Source organism: Belonocnema kinseyi, chromosome 6 (genome assembly GCF_010883055.1).
Source record: "Belonocnema kinseyi isolate 2016_QV_RU_SX_M_011 chromosome 6, B_treatae_v1, whole genome shotgun sequence".
NCBI classification, from domain to species: domain Eukaryota; kingdom Metazoa; phylum Arthropoda; class Insecta; order Hymenoptera; family Cynipidae; genus Belonocnema; species Belonocnema kinseyi.
Window position 1 is genome coordinate 21,376,063 of NC_046662.1, and position 20,936 is coordinate 21,396,998.

A 20,936-nucleotide genomic window follows, 5' to 3' on the forward strand; every position below is an offset into this window, starting at 1 on the left:
GAAAACGGGGTGACTGAAAACGATAGTTGTATATTGATTGAAATTGATTATAAAAAATAATATAAAAAATAAAATTGATAATTAATTGAAATACATTGATATAAAAAATCTGGAAGTATGAGAAACTTCCAATAGCAACCCCTAAAGATTAAAGACAGTTTAGAGATGACATTAACATAAATTCCAAGTATCAAAAATGACATCTTAAATTTCGATAAGACAACAGTTTTCAAAACGTAATAAATCATTCCCCAATGATAAATGTGAGTTGAAAAATTTGTCAACTCAGAGCCAATCTCTCTCAATCGAGATAAGCTAGCTTTGCCTTAAGCCTCAAGGGCAGCTATTAGTCACTGGAGTTGAATTGAGTCTATTTTCTAACAGTAACAAGACCGGAGGGATCGGCCCCTGATCTTTTGGGTTCAGAATTGTTCAAAATTAAAAGGACAAAATTGTTTCGGCAGATTTCCTAGGAGGTGTGTGGTGTTCGAGCTGGACGAACGTGGAGAAAAGGTGCATCAATGGTTCGACGTACCACCCTTCAAAGGCTAGGTCGCAATTTATCAAGATAGATGACCAAGGAACCCACAAAAGGACCCGCAAAAGCTTCTTTTCTTAACCACATGCTTTTAGTGTCCACATTTTTTTTTTATAATATCAGTGTAACAGCCCACGTATACAATTTGAAAAAAGACTTGATTGAAAATAGAAGAATCTGTATAAAATAAAATAAAAAAATCATTTTCACTCATCGATTCCGCTTTGATCCATTCAATATCCTATTTTATCCAGGAATAAAGAAGAGAACCGGAAATGACAATGAATTTACTTTTGACTAGCAATTTTACAAATTTGTATAAGAGAAATTTATCCAATCATTTGAAATATTACCAATTTCATATCACATGGTATAATAAAATTTAAAATAAGTTCGGCTTGAGCATTTGTTTTAAATGTTAAGTTCAATTTTTAACTTTATAAATTCTTAAATCATTGAGTTAAGAATGCATTCTTCTATAATCTTTTACTTAACCAATAGTCAGTTTTGAGTACCAGAAGAATAAAAAAGTAAAAACGTTTGAATTAATTGATTTTACAAGACGATTCTGAATTTTTTCAAAATTAAACAATACGCAGATTAAACAAATGTAATCATCCGAATTCGTCAATTCGTCTAATTTTGAAAATTCCGTATCCAAGTCAGAATTCGTTTAAATTTAAAAATTCTTTTTTTTTCAAATAAAAAAGTTGCCAGAATTCGAAACTTCACTCTTAAAATTTGTAAAAAAAGGTAGTTACTATATTTATGAGTTATAATACAAAATGTTTTAAACAAATAAAATTTTGACTTGGAACGGGAAATTTTTGAAAATAAATGTAGATGTTACTTGGAACTGGTAATTTCTGTAAAGAATTATAATTTTCACTGTGAAACAGGGAATTTCTGTTCGTAATTATAATTCAGACTGAAACAGGGAGTTTCTATGAAGAATTATAATTTCGACATCAGAATTATAATTCTTTTACAATATTCCTAGGTTCCAAATCAGAAATTTCACTGTTTTAGATTAGAAATTAAACAAACAAAAAATGTAGAGTCATTATTTTTGTACGAATGAAAATTGTAAATATAAAACTATAAACTTTATACAATTTTTGAAACAATTCGTACAATTATTATAAGAAAAAAATTCAAGGTGTGCCTAACATGAAAACAATTTAAGCTTTTATTTTCCTTGTTTTATCTGATTTTTTTTCTACCATTATAGCCGCTTTTCATCCCCTATAATTTCCCCATTTTTTGAATTATTCGATATTTTTTCTCTAATAGGATTCGTGAGACTCGACCTAAACTAATCACAGGAAAACTAATTACGGGAGAAAGCCATTGAACCAGCGTCAGTTTAATTGCTTGAAGTGAGTTTAATTGTCCATTTTCTCCCGTCAAATGCAAAGCTCTTTATTATTTTTTCCCAATTTCATTTAATGTGAAAAGTGGTGCAAACGTTGATAAAGTCCTTTCGATATTCCCATCTATAAAACAATATTTGCAAAAGACAATATGACACTGTTCGTTTTATCGCCTCCACAATAATAGCGAATATTGAGCGTTTGATATCCATTTTAGAAATGAGAGCAACCTACATATTGTGTCATTAAATTCAAACGAACCATCGTATTACCTGTGTCTGTATTTGGTTATTCCCTGCATTGCATTTATTATTCCCGGTATTATGAAATTTTCCAGAAAGCATCGGGTCGGATATTTTTTTCCTTTTTCCTCGGCGCTTTTTCCCAATAGCGTATTTATGACGCCTTTTTTTATTATGCTATCGTAGTTGAACATGAAGGTTCAGAGAATCATGTACCTCGCCAAAACGAGATTGGAGATTGTCCAATAATTTTGAAATGGGGTCTTTTACTGAGCTATAAATGATTTTTAGATGCTGATCCAGCTCTTGCGTTCTGCTATTTCCTCCTCGAATAAACAGCTTTAACATTTTCAATTTGGATTTTTCTGACAAATAGCGCTCCGTCTTCATTACAAGTTTAATTTTTCAAAACCGGACAATGTGAGGGAAATTTGACCATTTTAATTCTTTTTTTACTCAACTCGTGCTCAGTTCGTCAGTTCGTCAGTTCGTCAGTTTTAGACAATTTTCAAGGAAATTATCAGCGATTGCACTTCAGGTGTGTGATTGATAGAGTAATCAACATTGAAATTACTAATTTCTACTAATATTTGCCGTGAGAAGTTTTTGCTTGTTCAAAATTCCCTCGATAAATAAACCGATATAGGAGACATAAAAGTCCAATTTTCACCTAGCGTAAAAAAAAGTAATAGCATTTTTTTAATCAAACATTTTCAAATTCTGATTTTCTTATCAGTTAAAGGAAAGCATGAAGTATAATTAGGATTCCCAGCTACCTTAACACCTTTAAAAACATGGAATTTTCCTTGAATTTTGTGTAACCTTGAAAACCTAGAAATTTTCTCTTGAATTTTTCATGACAGCCTTGAATTATTTTTTTGTTTTGAAACAGTTATTTTATCAAAATGTGAAAATTGATTAAAACCTTTTAGCCTATTATGAAACATCTCGTTTAGAAGAAATCTTGCTACTGAAAAGTTTGTTATTTAGGGAGCGTCCATATATTATGTAATGCAAAAATCGAGGTTTTTAGAAACCCTCACCCCCTATGTAACGGGACTTTAACAATTAGCTGAACTCCCCCCCCCCACCCCCATTGCCGTTACGTAACATTCAGATATTCGAAAATTAAAATAATTTCAGACAAATTAGTTCCTTTTTTATTTTTTGGGTTATAATTATTAATAATAATTCACCTACTTTTTTTAATTAAATTAAAATTAAAATTATTTTTAGTAATATTAAATGTTTTATTACGTAACGGTATTGGTCATTCCCTGTCCCCCTTCGTAACAAAACCATAACAGAGTCTTGCATCTCCCACCCTCCATAAACAGCGTTACGTTATATATAGACGCTCCCTTTCCCTATCAAAATATAATTGATCTTTTATTAATTACAGAATAAATAAAGCAATTTCTATTGTAAATAATTTTAAAGGTCTTTAATTTCGTCTGTGCTAATATAGAATGTTAAAATATACAGTTTTTGTGATATTCAACTTACAAATTATAGAAATTATTAGTTGAAATATGTGGAACATTTTACAAAAATTTCAGGGGTTTCAATGATTTGAAGAAGGCGTTTAGCAGATATTGCATATTTCACAGCAATTTCACAAAGCTTTTAAAACTTTCAAAAGATTTTAAAGATTTCAAAGGCTTCAAAACATTTTGTAAGATTTAATAAGATTTCAGTCAGATTTCAATTACAGTGAAACCATTCAATAGCCCTCCCTTCTATAGCCCTTCCGAGAATTAACGCCGCGCCGCAGGTAGGTGTAAAAGGAGCAGCGCGGGGTACGCTAGGCCTGCGGTTGTCATTCAGGTGATCACTCAGGTGTGAATATATAATAGCGGAGCGGGCTATAATGAGTTAGTTCCCACCCAACGCCAGCCCTAAAATCGGCGCTACAGAATAGTTTCACTGCAATTCAATGATTCCAACGAATTAAAAATATTTCACAAACAAAAATTGAAGAAAAATTTCCAAAGATTTTAAATCTTTCAAAAGATTTCATAAAAAATTTAAAAAAAACAATATCTCCAAAGATATCAACATATTAATAGATTTCAAATACTTCAATCGCGTACAAAAGATTGCACAAATGCCTTAAAGATCGATGTTAAACTATTTCAAAAGGTTTCAATAAATTTCAGACGATTTAAAAAGATTTCAATGATATTTAATGTGCACAAAAGATTTCACAAACAAACGTTAAAGAAATAAGTTTTCACAAATGTTTCAAAGATTTCATAAATATTTCAAGGACTTCAAAGACGACTAATGTTCGTAAAAAATTGGTTTATTTATGGTTCTGTTGTCTTAAAAAATTGTGGGCGAATACAAAATGAAATAGATTATTTTTTACATTTTTAACAAACGGTTATTTTAACATTTGATGTAAAAATGGTGTCCCGAAAAAATTCGACTTCTTAACCTGGAAAACCTGGAAAAGATCTCGAATTTCATTTTCAAGAATCGCTGAACACACAATTAGCAATCTCTGAGAAATTAATTGAAAATTTTCAAAATTTAACATCTAGATACATAATTTAACATTTCTAATTTTATTCGAAAGTCACCAGGAGACTGCGTTTTCTCAAAAGAAAATTTTATGTGCATCTACTGTATGCGGATTCTGAAGCATATAGTTGTTTTGAAATTTTTAATGTGCGAATTAATTATTCGAGAAAAATTATCAGAGAAATAGAAATATTATTAAATAATATTAAATAAAACATTATTGAAATCTTATCAGTGTCAAAAATTCTTGTTATATTTGGCTAGATGCCTTATATTTTTTATATCGGGCCTACTTTGATTTTGGTTGTTAGGAAATGTAGATTTCCTAGCTTGATTCTTTAAGGGATGATAAAACAACTCTTTGAATAAAGTACACCACTTTTCCTGGTTGGGAACGCTTTTTCCACTTATTTATAAGATTCCTTATTTTAATGGTTTAATTAAAAAATCTCTCAAGGATTTCGTTTTCTTGGAAATGCACCTAATTGTACCAAATTTCGATACGAATAGAAAGATTTTTTTGTACGTTTAGAGATTTCTTTATTATTGTATCTTTGAATTATTATTTTAATAGATTTAAATTGTCACATTTTGACTCCCTCAATATTAAAAGCTTTTAAATTATTATTAATTCCAATTAACTGTCTATCGTTACGATTTTTTCGTAAGACTAGTCAGTACATAATTTGAATTCACTCAGTTCCAAAGTTTGGTTTTCAATTTCACAGGTAAAATAAAAAGTTTTCTATATATTTATTGTTTTTCTTAACTTTTAAACTTTCATTATATCCAAATTGTTAGATTGAAAAGTTTGAGCGAAATCGCATTGACAGCTTTCAAGTTGGATCATTTCCAATTTGGAAACTTTTAAAGTGTTATCTTACTTGGAGGCATTTTAATTGGAAAACACGTAAAATTTCAAGTTTCCCATTAAGGCGCTGAACATTTAAATTATATTTACAAACTTCGAATTAGAATTGAGAAACGTTTCATATTCGAAAACCAAAGTTCAAAAAATAAAATCCTAAAGTTCTTCATTATTTGATTCTATTCAGAAATAATTTTTAAATTAGGAAAATTTGGAAGATTTTTGGTGTAAAGAGTAATGTTTCAGATTGATGGAAATATAATTTTATTATTTATACAATATGAAAATCTTTTTCAGAATTTTTCATGAAAGTATAATCAGCATACGCCACTTAAAATTAGCTAAACTTTGCAATTTTTCATATTAGTCATGGTGAATAAGGAATTACTTCGGATCTTAAAATCCATCCAAATGAAAAAAAAGAAATTAAATTATACGCGCTATAATAGACCCAAGACATAATTAATAGCATATGAAATCGCTCAATGTCCCTCGTAATTATAGAGTTAATTAATATTTTATTTTCTCCCTTTAAAATTTTTTTCCTCTACTAAATCGTATTTGACCTGAATATGACTTGCCTCTGTTTTGAAATTCTGCTTAAGAATAAAAAAATTCTGAAAAATGAAATCTTGCTGCGAGAATAAATAACGTTCTAATTACCCTGGGTTTCTGTAAAAAAACTAGTAGAACTTTTGCAAATTTTCATTTTTATACATTTTTTTAATTTAAGGGTTTTAGTTTGAAATTTATTTTATAAACTGGGGAGAAACATGTTGGAACTTTACAATTCACATTTTCCTATGAATTTGTTTTTGAGGTAAATTTAGATTATTCATAAAATCGAATTACTTTTGAATTTTAATATTCTCTCCAAGCTTTATTATCTGTTTAATTTAATTTATTAAAAAATAAGGTTACATTAACATACTTAATGAATTAATTAATTTCAGAGGCTCGTAGGCGAAAATGCTTTCGGAAATTCAGAAGCAGAAGGCAAATCTGAAATTTGGTTCATTAACCGCACCCTGAAACTATTTGGCTTTTTGACCTCAACCACTTGAGTTCTCGTCTCACTAGGAGTCGACTTGTATGTTGCATGCTTTTCAAGTGGGTACTTGCGATTTGCCATGTAGAATTGTAAGAGACCATATTGAACATCTTCAAGTCGGAGAGTGTTCTGATAAGAAACAAGATGCCTTAATTAATTTGAGAACACCATGAGTGGTCAGTGGTCATAATAATTACAGTATTCAGGAAAAGAGTCTCTATAGATTATATATTAATTATTAATAAATAATAATAATAATAATCTTTAAATTCATTAATTCCCTTAGTCCACATTGAAGAAACTTGAGCTTCGAGAGATCGATATGCGAGTCACTACCTTTTCATTTTGTCTTTACGAGTTAGCACCTTTTCATTTGCTCTCTCTGAGATGGAACCTTATCATCTGGCAACTTTAATTTAGTTCATATTTTAAGGAACTGCCCCAACACTGCATCTGACTTTAAATTACGAGAATTTGATATTCCAATTCAAACTAAAAAATTCTAGTCAATTGAAACAACTTCAAATGGAAATAGAATTTTATAAGATGTCAGTGTTGGCGAAGTTCCTTAAAAAAGGAATTATTTACGGTTGCAGTTCCTTTTATATATACGGAAACATGTTACACATCTAAAAAATGATAAGAATTTCCGAAAACAATAAATCAATGCTCTCATTTTGACTGTTCGCGATTGGTAAATTTTCAATGGCAAATTTATCACAGTATCCTCAACGAAAAAAAGCTTTTCACTCAATTGTATTAATAGGATTATTTCTTATTTTCAAAATTAAACTACTCCAAGTAAGGCACAATTATATAATTTTCTATTATACACATTATATATTAAAAAGTCTTCATTTTCAAATATTCAAAATCACAGAATTGTAAATTGAAAATCGTTAAAATTGAAGAATTTTAAATTCTAAACCATCAAAATTGGACTATTCCAAACAAAACTTTAATAGTTACATAATTTTGAAATATAAATCTTGATGAATAAATAATTTGAAATTCTAGAATTTCAAAATTCATGATTCAATTTTATTTCTACAAAAATGCAACTTAAATTGTAAATCGATAAACTTGAAGAGTTTTTTATTTTTTAAATTATGCAATTTTTAGGTTTTACAATTAAAAATTCTGTAATTTTAATTACCTACATTCAAAACTCCTTCAATTTGGAAGATTTATAATTGAACACTAGACATTTATACTTAAAAATCATTCAAATTTAAGAATGTTTAGACTCATGCATGTTTAAAATTAAAAATTTTTCGACTAACTCTTTAAAATATAGAAAATTGAATTGTAAACATTTAAAATTGAAGAGTCTTTAAAGTGGACACGCAACAATTTATTATTATGAGAATTTTAATTTTTATCATTTAAAATACCGGAATTTTTATGATTTAAATTCAATATTTCTTTCATTTGGAAGATTTAGAATTGAACTATGGACTTTTCATTTTAAAAATCATCCAAATTCAATAATTATTATTTATTCCTTTTTAAAATGGAAGAAGTTTTAATTTTGAAAATTACAGTGAAAAATTATGCAAGATTTAAGTTTTACATTGAAAAAAGCTCTAATTTTGATATTCACAGTCAAAATTTATTTACTTTTAAAGCTTCAGAATTGAAATCTTTCTTTTGATTTAAAAAATCTTAAAAATTTAAGAATTTTTATTCATATATCTCTAAAATTCAAGAGTTCTAATTTGTAAATCTTCAAAATGAAACTATTAAAACAAAAGCTTGAAAATTAAATACCTTCCAAATATAAATCTTGTATTTTTAATAATTTACAATTATATATTTTCAAAATTCATGATCATTGAACTGTAACTCTTAAAAATTGCAGAACTTTAAATTGCAAATGTTTAAAATTGATGGTTTATATTTGACAGTTTTTCAATTTGGAAGATTTTGAATTGAACACTAAACTAATTTTTACATTCAAAAATCTCTAGTTAGTATGATTTACATTCGAAATTTATTCAATTTAAAAGATTTATAATTGAAAATTTTTTGTTGATATTCAAAATCATCAAAATTTTATAATTTTTATTTATACATCTTTAAAATTGAAAAATTTTTAATTGTAAATCTTCAAAATAGAACTATTAAAAAAAGTTGAGAGTTACACACCTTCAAAATGTAAATATTAAAATTGAAATAATTTAGAATTTAATATTTTTTAAATTCAAGATTTTTCATTTTTAACTCTTGTAAAACTGCTGAACTTTGAATCATAAATATTTCAAAATCAAATATTATGTAGTTGAGGAACGTTTAATTAAAAGAATTTAAATCTTTTCGAAATTAATATCATTGCAAACCGTAGTCTATATGTGAAAGCTTAATTAAAGAGTTATAAGTTGTAAATATTAAATACTGAGCTATTTGAACAAAAAACGTTCAAAAATATATCGTTTTAAATTATAAACATTAAAAACTGAAGGATCTTTATTTGCAGATATTCAAGATTTAGACAGTAAGCATTGAAAACTAAACAATTTGGCGAATTTTTAATCATAAACATCCTCAAAATGAATAAGTGTCGGGTATGGAGACATTAATAGACCGCAGTTGCGCTTGAAAATATAGAAACGTGCCAGAAGACAATGAAAAATACTATAAAATAATAGAATTTTTATTAGTTGTCACTACACTTTCTACGTTCGTGAAGTGTGCACAGTGTAATGGAAAAAAGAAGGAGCTGAAATCGTTTGAAAAATTAATTTTTTTCTTCACTTTTTCAATGTTTAAAACTTTAAACGAGTTTTTCTTGAAACCACTTTTTAAAATTCTGTTCCACTGATTTTACAATAACTACTGACCCGATCCTTTTCAAACTTGGTAAACTTTTTCTAGATATAAAAAGCCTCCTCCCAACAATATTTTTGTTTACAATTTTTGTATTAACGTTGTTTTTCACTTAAAAAATTACGACATTTTTCGTACAAATTCGCATATTTTATTTTAAATGATCACACAAATAAAAAAAAATTCCTTAAAATAATCGTTGGGGGGGGGGCTTATATTTTAACTAAATTTTGCAACTTTTTTGATTTCCGATAAATCTTCGTTGAGATATCTTTGGGACCGCAAATCATCTTTTTCAAGAGGCGTACTCGAAATTACTCTGTCACTGGCTTATTTCACGATATTTTTCAACAAAAAAAATGACTAATTATTTTAAAAATAATACTTTGTTTAGTAATTCTTAGTACTGCTGGGCCCCTCAGTTTCTCAAGGGGCAGGTCGAGCGCGGTTGCGAATGTCACCTCGAAAGTGTCGCAATGTGCGAGTACTCAGTCGAGTATATTACGCAATATCATGCACTGAAAATGGAAACGATTTAGGTGGCCCTGACTGTTTATGTTTTGATTCACCCGATTTAGTAACAAGGTCAGTGCCAGGCAACCTTCGACACTGTTACTAAACCGAGAGTTGAGTGTAATTAAGATTTAAATTATTTTAATTATATCAAGTAGTACTTTTAATTGAAGCACGTCAGATTTTAACTTGATAATTAGGAAATGAAAACAAGAAGTATAACATCGCGGTAAATGACGAACTCCATACTACATCATGCTCCTTATTTTGTATCTACAATATAACCGCAAAAGATTTCAAACATCGTATTAAATTTGCTTATAAAATCCTCATCTCATCAGTCATCTGACTTAGTCCGTGGCTATGATGAAAAACCGGTTTCACCCGAAAACAACTTAAATAATAATAATAATAATAATAATAATAATAATAAGAGGTATATAATAATAATAATAATAATAAGGTAAGAGCCTCGGTGGCTCAGTTGGTTAGACACTCGGACTTCACCTCAGAGGTCCGGGGTTCGATCCCTGAGCCGGTACCTTTAGAAATTTTTCAATGTATCTTTACCGAGGTTCTGGTGGTTCGGAACCCACCTTAAGCTGTAGGTCCCCCCATCGTGTACTTGACTGCAACCCAGTCCGTCAATGATGGGGTAAAAACCAGGCTTTGTCCAATATGTCTGGGCAGACTGCTCTCATCAGATCACTTGATTGCATTATAAAAATGCGTCCGTGACTGATGATATATAAAAAAAAAAAATCTAACTCTAACCAAAAATGCCTCCGACATGTTGGGCAGTATAAGCCTGTGACAACATTTCAACTCAGAAATGTTTATAATAATATGAAAATATTATTATGTTATAATATGAAATTACAATATGCAAATACAACAATAAAGAATAGTTTCTATTTTGGATATTTTTCTGTTTGTAGGCGTAGCAGCTTCGGTGGATGTGCACTTTGAGAACAAGGATGGTGGTTTTTTTCTGAAACACACCCCAAGGCAGTACTATCCGGCGGCGTCGAGACCGGAAACGATGACGCCAATATCAACAGTGTCGGCGTCGCCACCAGGTGCAGTCCTCTCCATTGACAAGTTCAGCGTCTTTCAGACGAGCGAACCGGTCTCTGTCAGAGCGACCTACGGCCCTTTCAGCACAAAACAAACCGTTCCGGCTAGGTACATCGTTCCAGATCCGCTGGATAGCCTTCCGATACCCGATCTTCGGAAAGGTCCCAGCAACTCGACCTCCTCGTCGATGACGATGACCGGCACTTTGCTGGATGCCCAGGAACTAGGAGCCAGGCATCTGGACATGTCGGCTCACCTGGTGAGCACCAGTGTCGCCCGGGACTCTCCTGTGCTCAGGTAAGTTTCAAATCACCCCAGGTGAAGAGCTTCACAAAGTCATCCTATATCGTAGAATGTAGATCACACAAAAGTCCAGAAGCTGAGTGATAAGCCCATATTTAGATCCCATAGTGAGTGAAGATTTAGTCTAATCACATCCACTAAGTAAAGCTCTCCACGAGGGCACATTAGTCCAAGTGATTAACTTGTGATCCAGAGTGATTCAGGGTATTTAAAGTAACTTAGATAATTCAAATAGTTTTAAACTATTTTGTTAAAGTTTTTTTGGTGAGAAAATTAATTAATTTCATTGAAAATTTAACTTCCATTTTTTGTTACAAAATTTTATTTGACTATTATTTTTCATACACATTGAAATAAGAAAATGTTTTTGATTCACTTTATAGTATTTAAGTAATTAGATTTATTTTTAATTAATTAATAATTAATTAAAATAAATGAAATTGTTAATTATAATTAATAAATAATGCATTTAATTTTAATTTAAAGCATTAGAATTTTTTAAATTAAAAAACAGTAATAAATATTACTTCATCCCTGCTACTGCGGATTTTATTCTCATTTATAGGGTTTTTTTTTAATCTGAAGCATATATACGGGTATTTGCAAATTCGAATTTTTCAGTAGAAAATTTAAGTTTATTCTTGACAATTCTTTTCTTTTTTAACTAAAATTTCTGACCGAAAATTTTCCTGTTCGCTTGGCAGTTGAAGAATTTTGGTAAAAAATGAAGTATTTTGGGGAAAAATTTTTTTTTCTTGTTTGAAAATTAATTTTTTTATTCGAGAATTTACCTCTTCCATTTTTCATTACAAATTTATCCTTTTTATTTGAAAATTTATGTGTTTTTTTGGTAGAAAATTAATTTAATTGCTTGACAATTGATTTTTTTGTTTAAAAATTCCTTTTTTTACATTATGTTCTTAAACTGAAAGTTCAAGTATTCCATTTTTTATTTTAATTGAATATTCTTTGGTTGAAAATTCGATTTTTTGGCTGAAAATGAATGTGTTTTGATTAAATTTGTATCTATTGGTAAAAGATTCTTCTATTTGTTTAGCAAATAAATTTTCTTGTTAAAAATTAATGTCTTCTGTTGTAATTTTGTATTTTTTGGTAGAAAATTCCTTTTTTTTAACATTATGTTCTTTAATCGAAAATTGGACTATTCCATTTTTGATTGTAATTTAATATTCTTCAGTAGAAAATTCAAGTGTTTATTAAAAATGAATGCGTTTTGTTAAAAATTTGTCATTATTAGTAGAATAATAATCTTCGTGGTTGAACATTATTATTTTTTTATTTGGGTGAAGAATGAACTTTATGGTTTCAAATTTATATTATTTAGTTGGAAATTCAACTATTTTGTAAAAAAGGAATTTTTCGGTTGAATGTTTAACTGGTTTGGTAAAGGATGCAACTACTTCGTTCACAATAAAATGTTCTTGATGGAAATTAATGTGTTTTGTTGAAAATTCGTCTTTTGTTTTGTAGAAAATTATTCTTCTTCGTTGAAATTTTTTTTTTTTTTTTTGAAAATGTAATTAATTGCTTAAATTTTAACTTTAAATTTTAATTTTAATTTGCTTTAATTTTATAATTAATTGCTTAATTTGACCATTTGGTTCAAAGTTAATCTTTTTTATTAAAAATAATTTTTTAAAAGTATCCTTTCTGTTTGAAAAGTCAGTCAGCTGTTAAAAGTCAGCTTTTGTTACAAATTAATTGTTGAACCCGAGCATTTAACTATTCCGTTTTAGATGATACATTTTTTTTAGTGGAGAATTGGTGTTTCTCTTTTTTTTTATAAAATTAATTTTCTAGCTTGAATACTACTTTTTTGTGCTAGAAAGTTATTTTGTGTAACTAAAAATATTCTATTTTTGATATAAATTTAATATTATTCAGTTGAAATTTTTACTTTTTGGTTAAAAATATATTTTTTTTGATGGAGTTTAAACTATTATGGCTTAAAATTCATGCATTATGTCAAAAAGTAATTTTTTTAAATGCAACTACTTGGCTAAAAAATTCAACTATTTGGTTGATATTAAACTTTTTTGTATGCTTCTTAAAATAATAATAAATTTGATGAATCTGATGTCTTCAATATTGAACAATAATTTTGCTGCAATAAACATTCGACAGATTCAAAATGAAGGATTGAAAAGTTTTAATGTCAACAATATGAAATTATATATTGCAGAATTGAAAATGTTCAGTGACATTCTAATTTTTAATTAATTGGGACCTCTTTCAATGTAAACATATTTAATTAAAAATACTTTCCAGTCGAAATTATTACATTTTTAATGTTTGTACAGAAAAATATAGTTCTATTTCCGGCCTTTTTAATTTGAAATTGTACAATTTTGAAGGATTTATATTTGAAATGAAACCCGTTTAATATATTTCTATCTGAAATTGTTTCATTTTTAAGACGCTCTCAATTTAACTTTTTTTAATTCAGAAATTAAATTTATTTAATATTACATGACTATCTTGATTTTATCTTACTGATCGTTTTCTATTTGGAAATTGTTCAATTTCTAATGTCTCTTCGAGTGTCTCGTAAACAATTTAAATTTTATTTTTATTTTTAAATCGTCAAGTTTAAAGAATGTGTAACGATTTAAATTTATAAGGAAACCTTTCGTATTTTAATTATAAATTTATTGCATTTTTAATGCTGTCAATTTAAAATTATCAAATTCCAAACGCTTCAAAATTGAAATTCTCGCATTTTGAAGTTTTTAATTTTTATAATTATTCTATTGCGGAAGGCTTTATTTTCTTGAGGTAAGGAGGAAACACCATATTACAGTTCGAAGCCTCTATATTTCGACAATTTTTGAGACATATTTATTAAATAATTTGAATATTTATATCTCGATTTGTATTTTTAGATATATGCATTGTTTCGAAAAAATCTTCAAATATAATTTGTTAAAATTTTTATTGATTTATATCAGTGTTTCAAAATTTCTGTTTTATTATGTTTATTCATGTCCTGATTTTTCAATAAGTAATTTCGTTTCTATGATAAATGTTTCGTTTCTGCATTGAGTAAAATGGACTTCCTTTGAAAGACGTTTAAATACAACTTCTGACGATTTTGTATCCCTTTACTTTTTTTATTCTATTTGTTATTATTTTTTAAATGTTTTTTGAATTTTATAAAATATTAGTTTAAAAAGGATACTTTGGAATGTGTCGGTACATTTTAGTTTATCAAAAATCGGAGAATCATGAAAGACCCTAAGATTTCAACTTTTACCATAAGATATAGAATTTATGGTGAATATAGTGCTTTTTCCGGAATTCTCGATCCTCCTTATATTACATAGTGGTATATACGCTTGGCCCAAATCTGAGGGATGCAAGTACTTTTAGAATTATCGATCCAACGAGTAACACCTACTTTTCTCAATTTCCCGATACTATGAGATGCTTCAGGGCGTTGAAGTTTTAGCAAGTTCTTCCTCTCGCCAAGGATTTCCTTTAGTTCATACTTCTCTTTTTTTCTTTATGACAGACGAGTGAGATTTAGTATACTAAAAGCTGGCTTGAAAAATCTATTCGAATATTTCAAATTTTTCTACAATTCATTTCTCAAATGTTTGTCTCTTCTTTATATAATATCCTCATTTTCAATATTAAAATTTATAATGGAATAATACAGATTTTCCATTATTTTTAACCTTTTAGACAGTCTAGAAAACAAGTTGGAATCCTAATATTATCAATATTGGAAGAGCAATATTGGCAATATTTGCGATATATCTTCATTCTTCAACATGCGGACTGGATTTAAATCCTCAGATGGCCCCAGGCCAAAATAAAATTTGCTGTTTTTTTCTTTCTTTAATTTTACTACTAATTTTTGTCGATTGCAGAGTTGTCGAATCATAAAAGATATAATAAAAAATGCTAAACCGCTGTGCTATCCCAAACATTTTGCGGCCCCTTTTTCAGTTTTCATATATAATGAAATTATTGACGCAAGTTATTTTTTAAAAGGAATTAAATTGCTATCTTTACCGTTACTGTTTCTAAATGTAACTTTTTTTGATATGCTTTTTTGTTCTTTGTTTATTTTTAATATTAATAATTGTTCGAAAGCTTAGTTATTTAAATTTTTTGTTCAGAAGCGCCTAGAGCTTGGAAGTTTTATATCCTCCTTTTTTATTTAGAACAGTTGCATTAAAAATATGAAAAAGTACGATTAACAAATTAGGTAAACTAATTCGACATGTTAACCCTTAAGAGTAATGGATAAAAAAATTTTGAACTGAAACTGTTTTAAATTATTGTAAGAATGACTACTAGTTACAAAGGTATTTAAAAGTTTAGAAAAAAAGTATTAAATTTTGTGGTTTTTTAAAATTTTGATTTCCTATAATCGCCGAAATCGCTACAGATCTTTCTAAATTGAATATATCTTTAATATTCGATAAAATATAACAATTTGAATGCTTATAAAAAACATTAAGATAAACACATTCGAATTTTCTTTTCATTTAAATAGTTTCCGACTGAGTTAAGCGTCTAAGTTATTCACAAATATTAAGAACTAATTTTATAAACAATTTGTCATTGTTATTATGTTTAAGATCTTAGAATGCGGTGTCATTATATATTGATAAAAAACACAGTAATCAAGTTATTTTGATTTAAAAGCCTATTTCTTCTACGTGAATTTTGAATCTGTTTATCTTAATTGTTAATAAACATTTAGATTGTTATATTCATATTAACAAAACTATATTATTTAAAAATATATATGTAGCAATTCAGGCAATTAAGGAAATTAATGTCTAAAAAAGGAACTTCTTAATTATTTTAGTAATTAAATAACATTCTTTCATTCATATGAGGCAGCTTTAGCAACAAAAAAAACTTTTTTACTGATAATAACTCCATTTTCCAAAACATCACCATGCAATTTATAATGCGGAATTATAAAATATTTTGCTCTAAAAATGTTTCATTTTAGGTCTTCATTTTTAAGCGCACATTTTCAATTTAAAGAGTTCTAAAATGGATAATTGGATAAAAAATATTTTAATTTTTCCACTGTAAATTTAAATTAATTAATCATGTTTAAAACTGAACTGTAGCACAAGTGTTCAAACTAAACATTGACTGATTTTATGAGGCGATTTTAAATATGTTCAAATTAAACAATTTATTGATTTCAACTTTGAAAATTGAAGTGTTTCCAGCCTTAGAAGTTAAACGAATTTAAAATTCCGATTAAAATTTTTATTAAGTTCGAAACGAGATTTTAGCTTTACATCTTTTTTTATCTTCAGGAAGGCATTTTATATTTTCTAGATTTTTATCGAATTTGAAAGGAGAAAATTTTGGTTTTAAATATTTTATGAACTGGCAAGAAGAAAATTTTGTTCTATATTTTATGAATTGAAAGAACGATTTTGTTTTGTATTGTAGCATTTTTAATGAGTTGTAAAGGAATCAATGTTGGTTTTCCATTTTTTCTGAATTTTATTTTCTATTTTGTACTGAATTGGAAAAGAAAAATAGATTTCTTTCTAACATATTTATTAATGTGAGTTAAACAGAAATCCTTATACTGATCAATTTATAAAAATTAAAAATTCACAGTTTGATAGCATTTAATTTAAAAATTATTCAATCGAAGAATGTTAACAACTTCCATTTTATACATGACTATAATCACATTTCAATTATGATATCATTCAATTTAGAATGCGTAATTCGAAAATCTTTCACTTTACAAATTTTCCATTTTAGATTCTTACTTCTTAAGTGTACGTTTTCATTTAAAGAATTTTAAAATGTAGTTTTAAAGACTTAAACAATTAAAAATTAGAAGCGTTTAAAATTGAAGATTTGGGATAAAAAACATTTTTAGTTGATCAACTATGAATATAAATTAATTATTTTTAAAATTGAAACGAACTTTAAGATTCAAAAAGTTAATAATAATTGATTTTACAAGACGATTCGGAATCAGTTCACAATTTTAGAATTTCCAGATTTTAGCGTTAAAAATAAAAGTGTTTGAATTAAATTAAATTTGAAATTTTTTAATTTATGAAAAGAACAATTTATTAATATTTGGAAATATATGACTGATCATATAAAATCAGTAATTGTACAAATAAATATTCGAATCTAAGAAACCTAAGAACACCTATTCGTCTTAGAAAAAATTCAAGTAAGTTAAAGTGATATATAAAAGTTGAAAAAATTCAAAATTAATTGACGATTTGAAATGATTTGAAATAATTTAAACGAAATGTCTATGTATACCGACAAAATCCGGCTATTCGTACCGAGATTTAGGTCAAAATTGTTCACGACCTAATTTAAAACCAAATATAGATTTTAGCAGATTCCGAACAAAAGATTTAGAAGCTTTTTAAGAATTTGGAAAGGCTTGAAGAACAAAAAAACACTTACTAGAAAAATTGAAAGTGATTTTTTTATTTTGAAAAATTAATTTTAAAAGAATATTTAAAAATATTTAGAAAGGTTTACAAAATTATAAAAAAATTAATGTGGAAGAGTTTAAGGAATTTTTTTTTTAATTTGGCATGATTAAAAGAGATTAGAAAAAATTTCAGGAAAAATCCTATGCATTTTAAAAGATGTTTGGAAGTCCTGAACAAATTTTTAAAATAGTTCAAAATTTGAAGAAAAAAAATGTAAATCAACATTTAGATATTTCGAGAATTTTAAATAAAATTTTGAAGAATTTTTAGGATTTTTAAACTATTTCAAATAAAAATAATTTAACTTTTAATTTAAGAAGTGTTTAGTTTATAAAAAAATGTATTTCAAATGCTTCTAGCTTAAAATGGCTAAAAACAATATCATTTTTGAAAATGATAACGTGGATTTAGATTTTCGTAACTGAATCTGACCGTGAAAAATGTTTGCAAATAACCGGGGAAAAACCGAAAATTTTTCTCTTCGATGAAAACGGCCATCCTGATGTTACTATTAGTTGACCGGGAAAATAGAAAAACGTGACCGAGAAATGATCAAGAATTTAAAATCACCATCATGAATCAAAGCAAAGATCTGCTTTATTATTTCCAGGGTATTATTCCACGCGGGAAGCGAGGCAACGGGTAGAAGACAATTGCTTCTGGGTCGTCATCAAAGAGTCTGCGTCGTGCTGCACGCTTCTTCAAACGGAGGCACTGGAAGCAGCAGGTTGAATTCCCCATCCGGATCTGGATCAATGGACTCAACAGGATCCGGGATTGGAAACAGTCCCTTGACAGCAGCCTGCAGTCCCGACGGCGAAGATGGAGTCTGTCTGGCCCAGATCACTATACCAGCTAATTGGTGGCCACCCCTACCACCCCCCGACGCCTCTGGGAGGATCAAGGTCCCGAAGACTCTGCCGAGAACCGTGCAACTTTCCTATTCCGTCCTTGAACCCAGGAGTCCTGAGGATGCTCCACTTCCGCACGTCCTTGACTCCGGATCCTCGTCTTTCTGCCAGCCCAGGGTGCAAATCCAACCAGTCACGCATCTCGGAAGTGTAACTCTGGCCCCTAATCGAGAGGATTACAAGGAGCTCAAGACTGACGAATATCTCACTCTTCTCGTTCCCCATGGACCTCTTTATCCCAGGTCGAGGCTCCACGTGCCAGCTTTTCTTCACTCGCACTCGTCTCGCCAGGGTGCTCAGGGGAGACCACCAGTTGCTGCTGTTGTTCTCAGGTATGTTGGGGAAAATCCTTGTTTATGGCCACTCGTGCGTGCCGGAGTTTTATACATATTTGATATATACACCTACCTGTCTGAGGGGTAGGGAATTTAAGATTAACGATTTAGATTCGTGGGCTGGGGAAGATAGACATAGGAGAAAACCGTAAGAATGAATATTGTGGGGTTCTGGATGGATTTTAGATTTAGTATGCTGCTGTGCGCAGAATGGTAGATTTTGATGAGAAAGAATTCTTTTGAAAGGAATACACGCAGGGGGCATCATGGTGTTCCAAGGTTAGATTTTTGAATAATCAATTCTCGATTTTTGAGTGCCATCACCTGAATGCTAATGAACATGGCGAGGATATTTAAAAAAATTATATATTGCTAATCTTTGAACGGATATGAATTGACTGTGTCTTTTTCATTTCTACCAGCCATGACAATTTTTTATTCGGTCTCAAAAATCTTACAAGTACAAAAATCGAGACTTGCATCGACATTTTTTTTCAGCCGATAAAATATATTCTACAGAGGATCGAACCTGGAATTGTCAGGGAATTTTCATATCCCTGGAAAAACCTGGAAATATCAGGGATTTTTTTCCGTCAGAGAATTTTTTCCAAACTGTATTTAAGAATTTTGTTGAAAATTCTGTTTTTTTTTGGTTTTAATTTAATTTTTTTTCAACTGGAAATTTGGCTATTCTATTTTTACATTCTCATCATTTATGATTGAGAAAGTATTAGAATTGTCGGAAATTTGACATCACACTTTTTCAGCGGATCTCCACGTTTCGAGACCCCTGAATCCGAAAATCAGGTTTTCACGATGGCGTCTGTCTGTATTTCTGTCCGTCCGGCCGTCCGTCCGTAAACACGATAACTCTCGAAAAAATGAGCGAATCAAATTCAACTTGGACACACTTTTGTTAGGTCCCAAAAGAAAGGACGAGTTCGTGAACCAGCCATTTTTGATAAAAATTCAAAAAGTGAGCGCAGTTTGAAAATTTTTGAGACCACTTTTTTCTGAATTTGAAAATTCCATGTACGGATATTTATAGTATTAAAAAGAACAAACAATTTATCCTAATGACTTTTTTCGATAAATAGAAAATTCTCAGTTATAGCGTTTTCAAAATTTTTTTAATCAACCGAAAATCAAAATTGGAAGCCGAAAAACGCACGATATGAAAAAAAGTCAAGAAAAGAAAAACATTTATTTTTGAAAGCTCTAAAAGATTATCATAACCAATTTTTGGATTTTCTTCAAAAATCGAAAATTCAAATTTTGATTGCACAAAAAATAATGGAAAATAAAAAATTCCATTTTGTAGACAAACTATGTAGGATACGAAAAAATATGAATTAACAAAAATGTTTAACCCAAAAAGATCTACAGTTTCGTTAAAAATCACCTCTTGATAGGACGCCTACTTTTTGTTTTATTCGTGAAAAATAACGTTGAAAAAAAATAAAATAAAAAAAAAAATTTGTGGAAAAACGACGAAAGTTACGAGAAAAAAATCCAACAAAACCTGTTTACAAATGTCTGTCGGAAATCGAGCGCGCAGCGCGAGTGTCACGATGAGAATGTGTACCTCAAAGCCTACAGAGCTTTGAGAAACTTCATCTTTGACTATACTTAATTAAGTAGACAATTCAGAATATGAAGACGCATATAAATGCTGCCATCTAAAATAGATCTTTTTGTTAAAGTTTTTTTCAAGCATTCCAAATGCAAATAATAAATATTCGAGCGCGAAGTGCGAGGTAACTTACTAGGCAGTCTGATAAGTACCTGAAGTATTCTAAGAGATGACATTAGTATTCACTAATGTGAACCATTTTCGTCGAGCTTGATCCTTCAAATGACGCCTGTCAAAACTTCACCCATTTATGTTTACACA

General features: G+C 28.9%; 1 protein-coding gene across 1 annotated transcript in view; it reads left to right on the top strand.

Annotated features, from left to right (window-relative positions):
- LOC117175193 (transmembrane protein 132E) overlaps positions 1-20,936 on the top strand; it is a 182,679-nt gene that overhangs the window by 94,951 nt on the left and 66,792 nt on the right. Inside the window, exons 2-3 of the mRNA XM_033364822.1 lie at positions 10,876-11,311; positions 18,407-19,039. Of these exons, the coding sequence (XP_033220713.1) occupies positions 10,876-11,311; positions 18,407-19,039 (1,069 nt within the window). The remainder of the gene's footprint in view (positions 1-10,875; positions 11,312-18,406; positions 19,040-20,936) is intronic.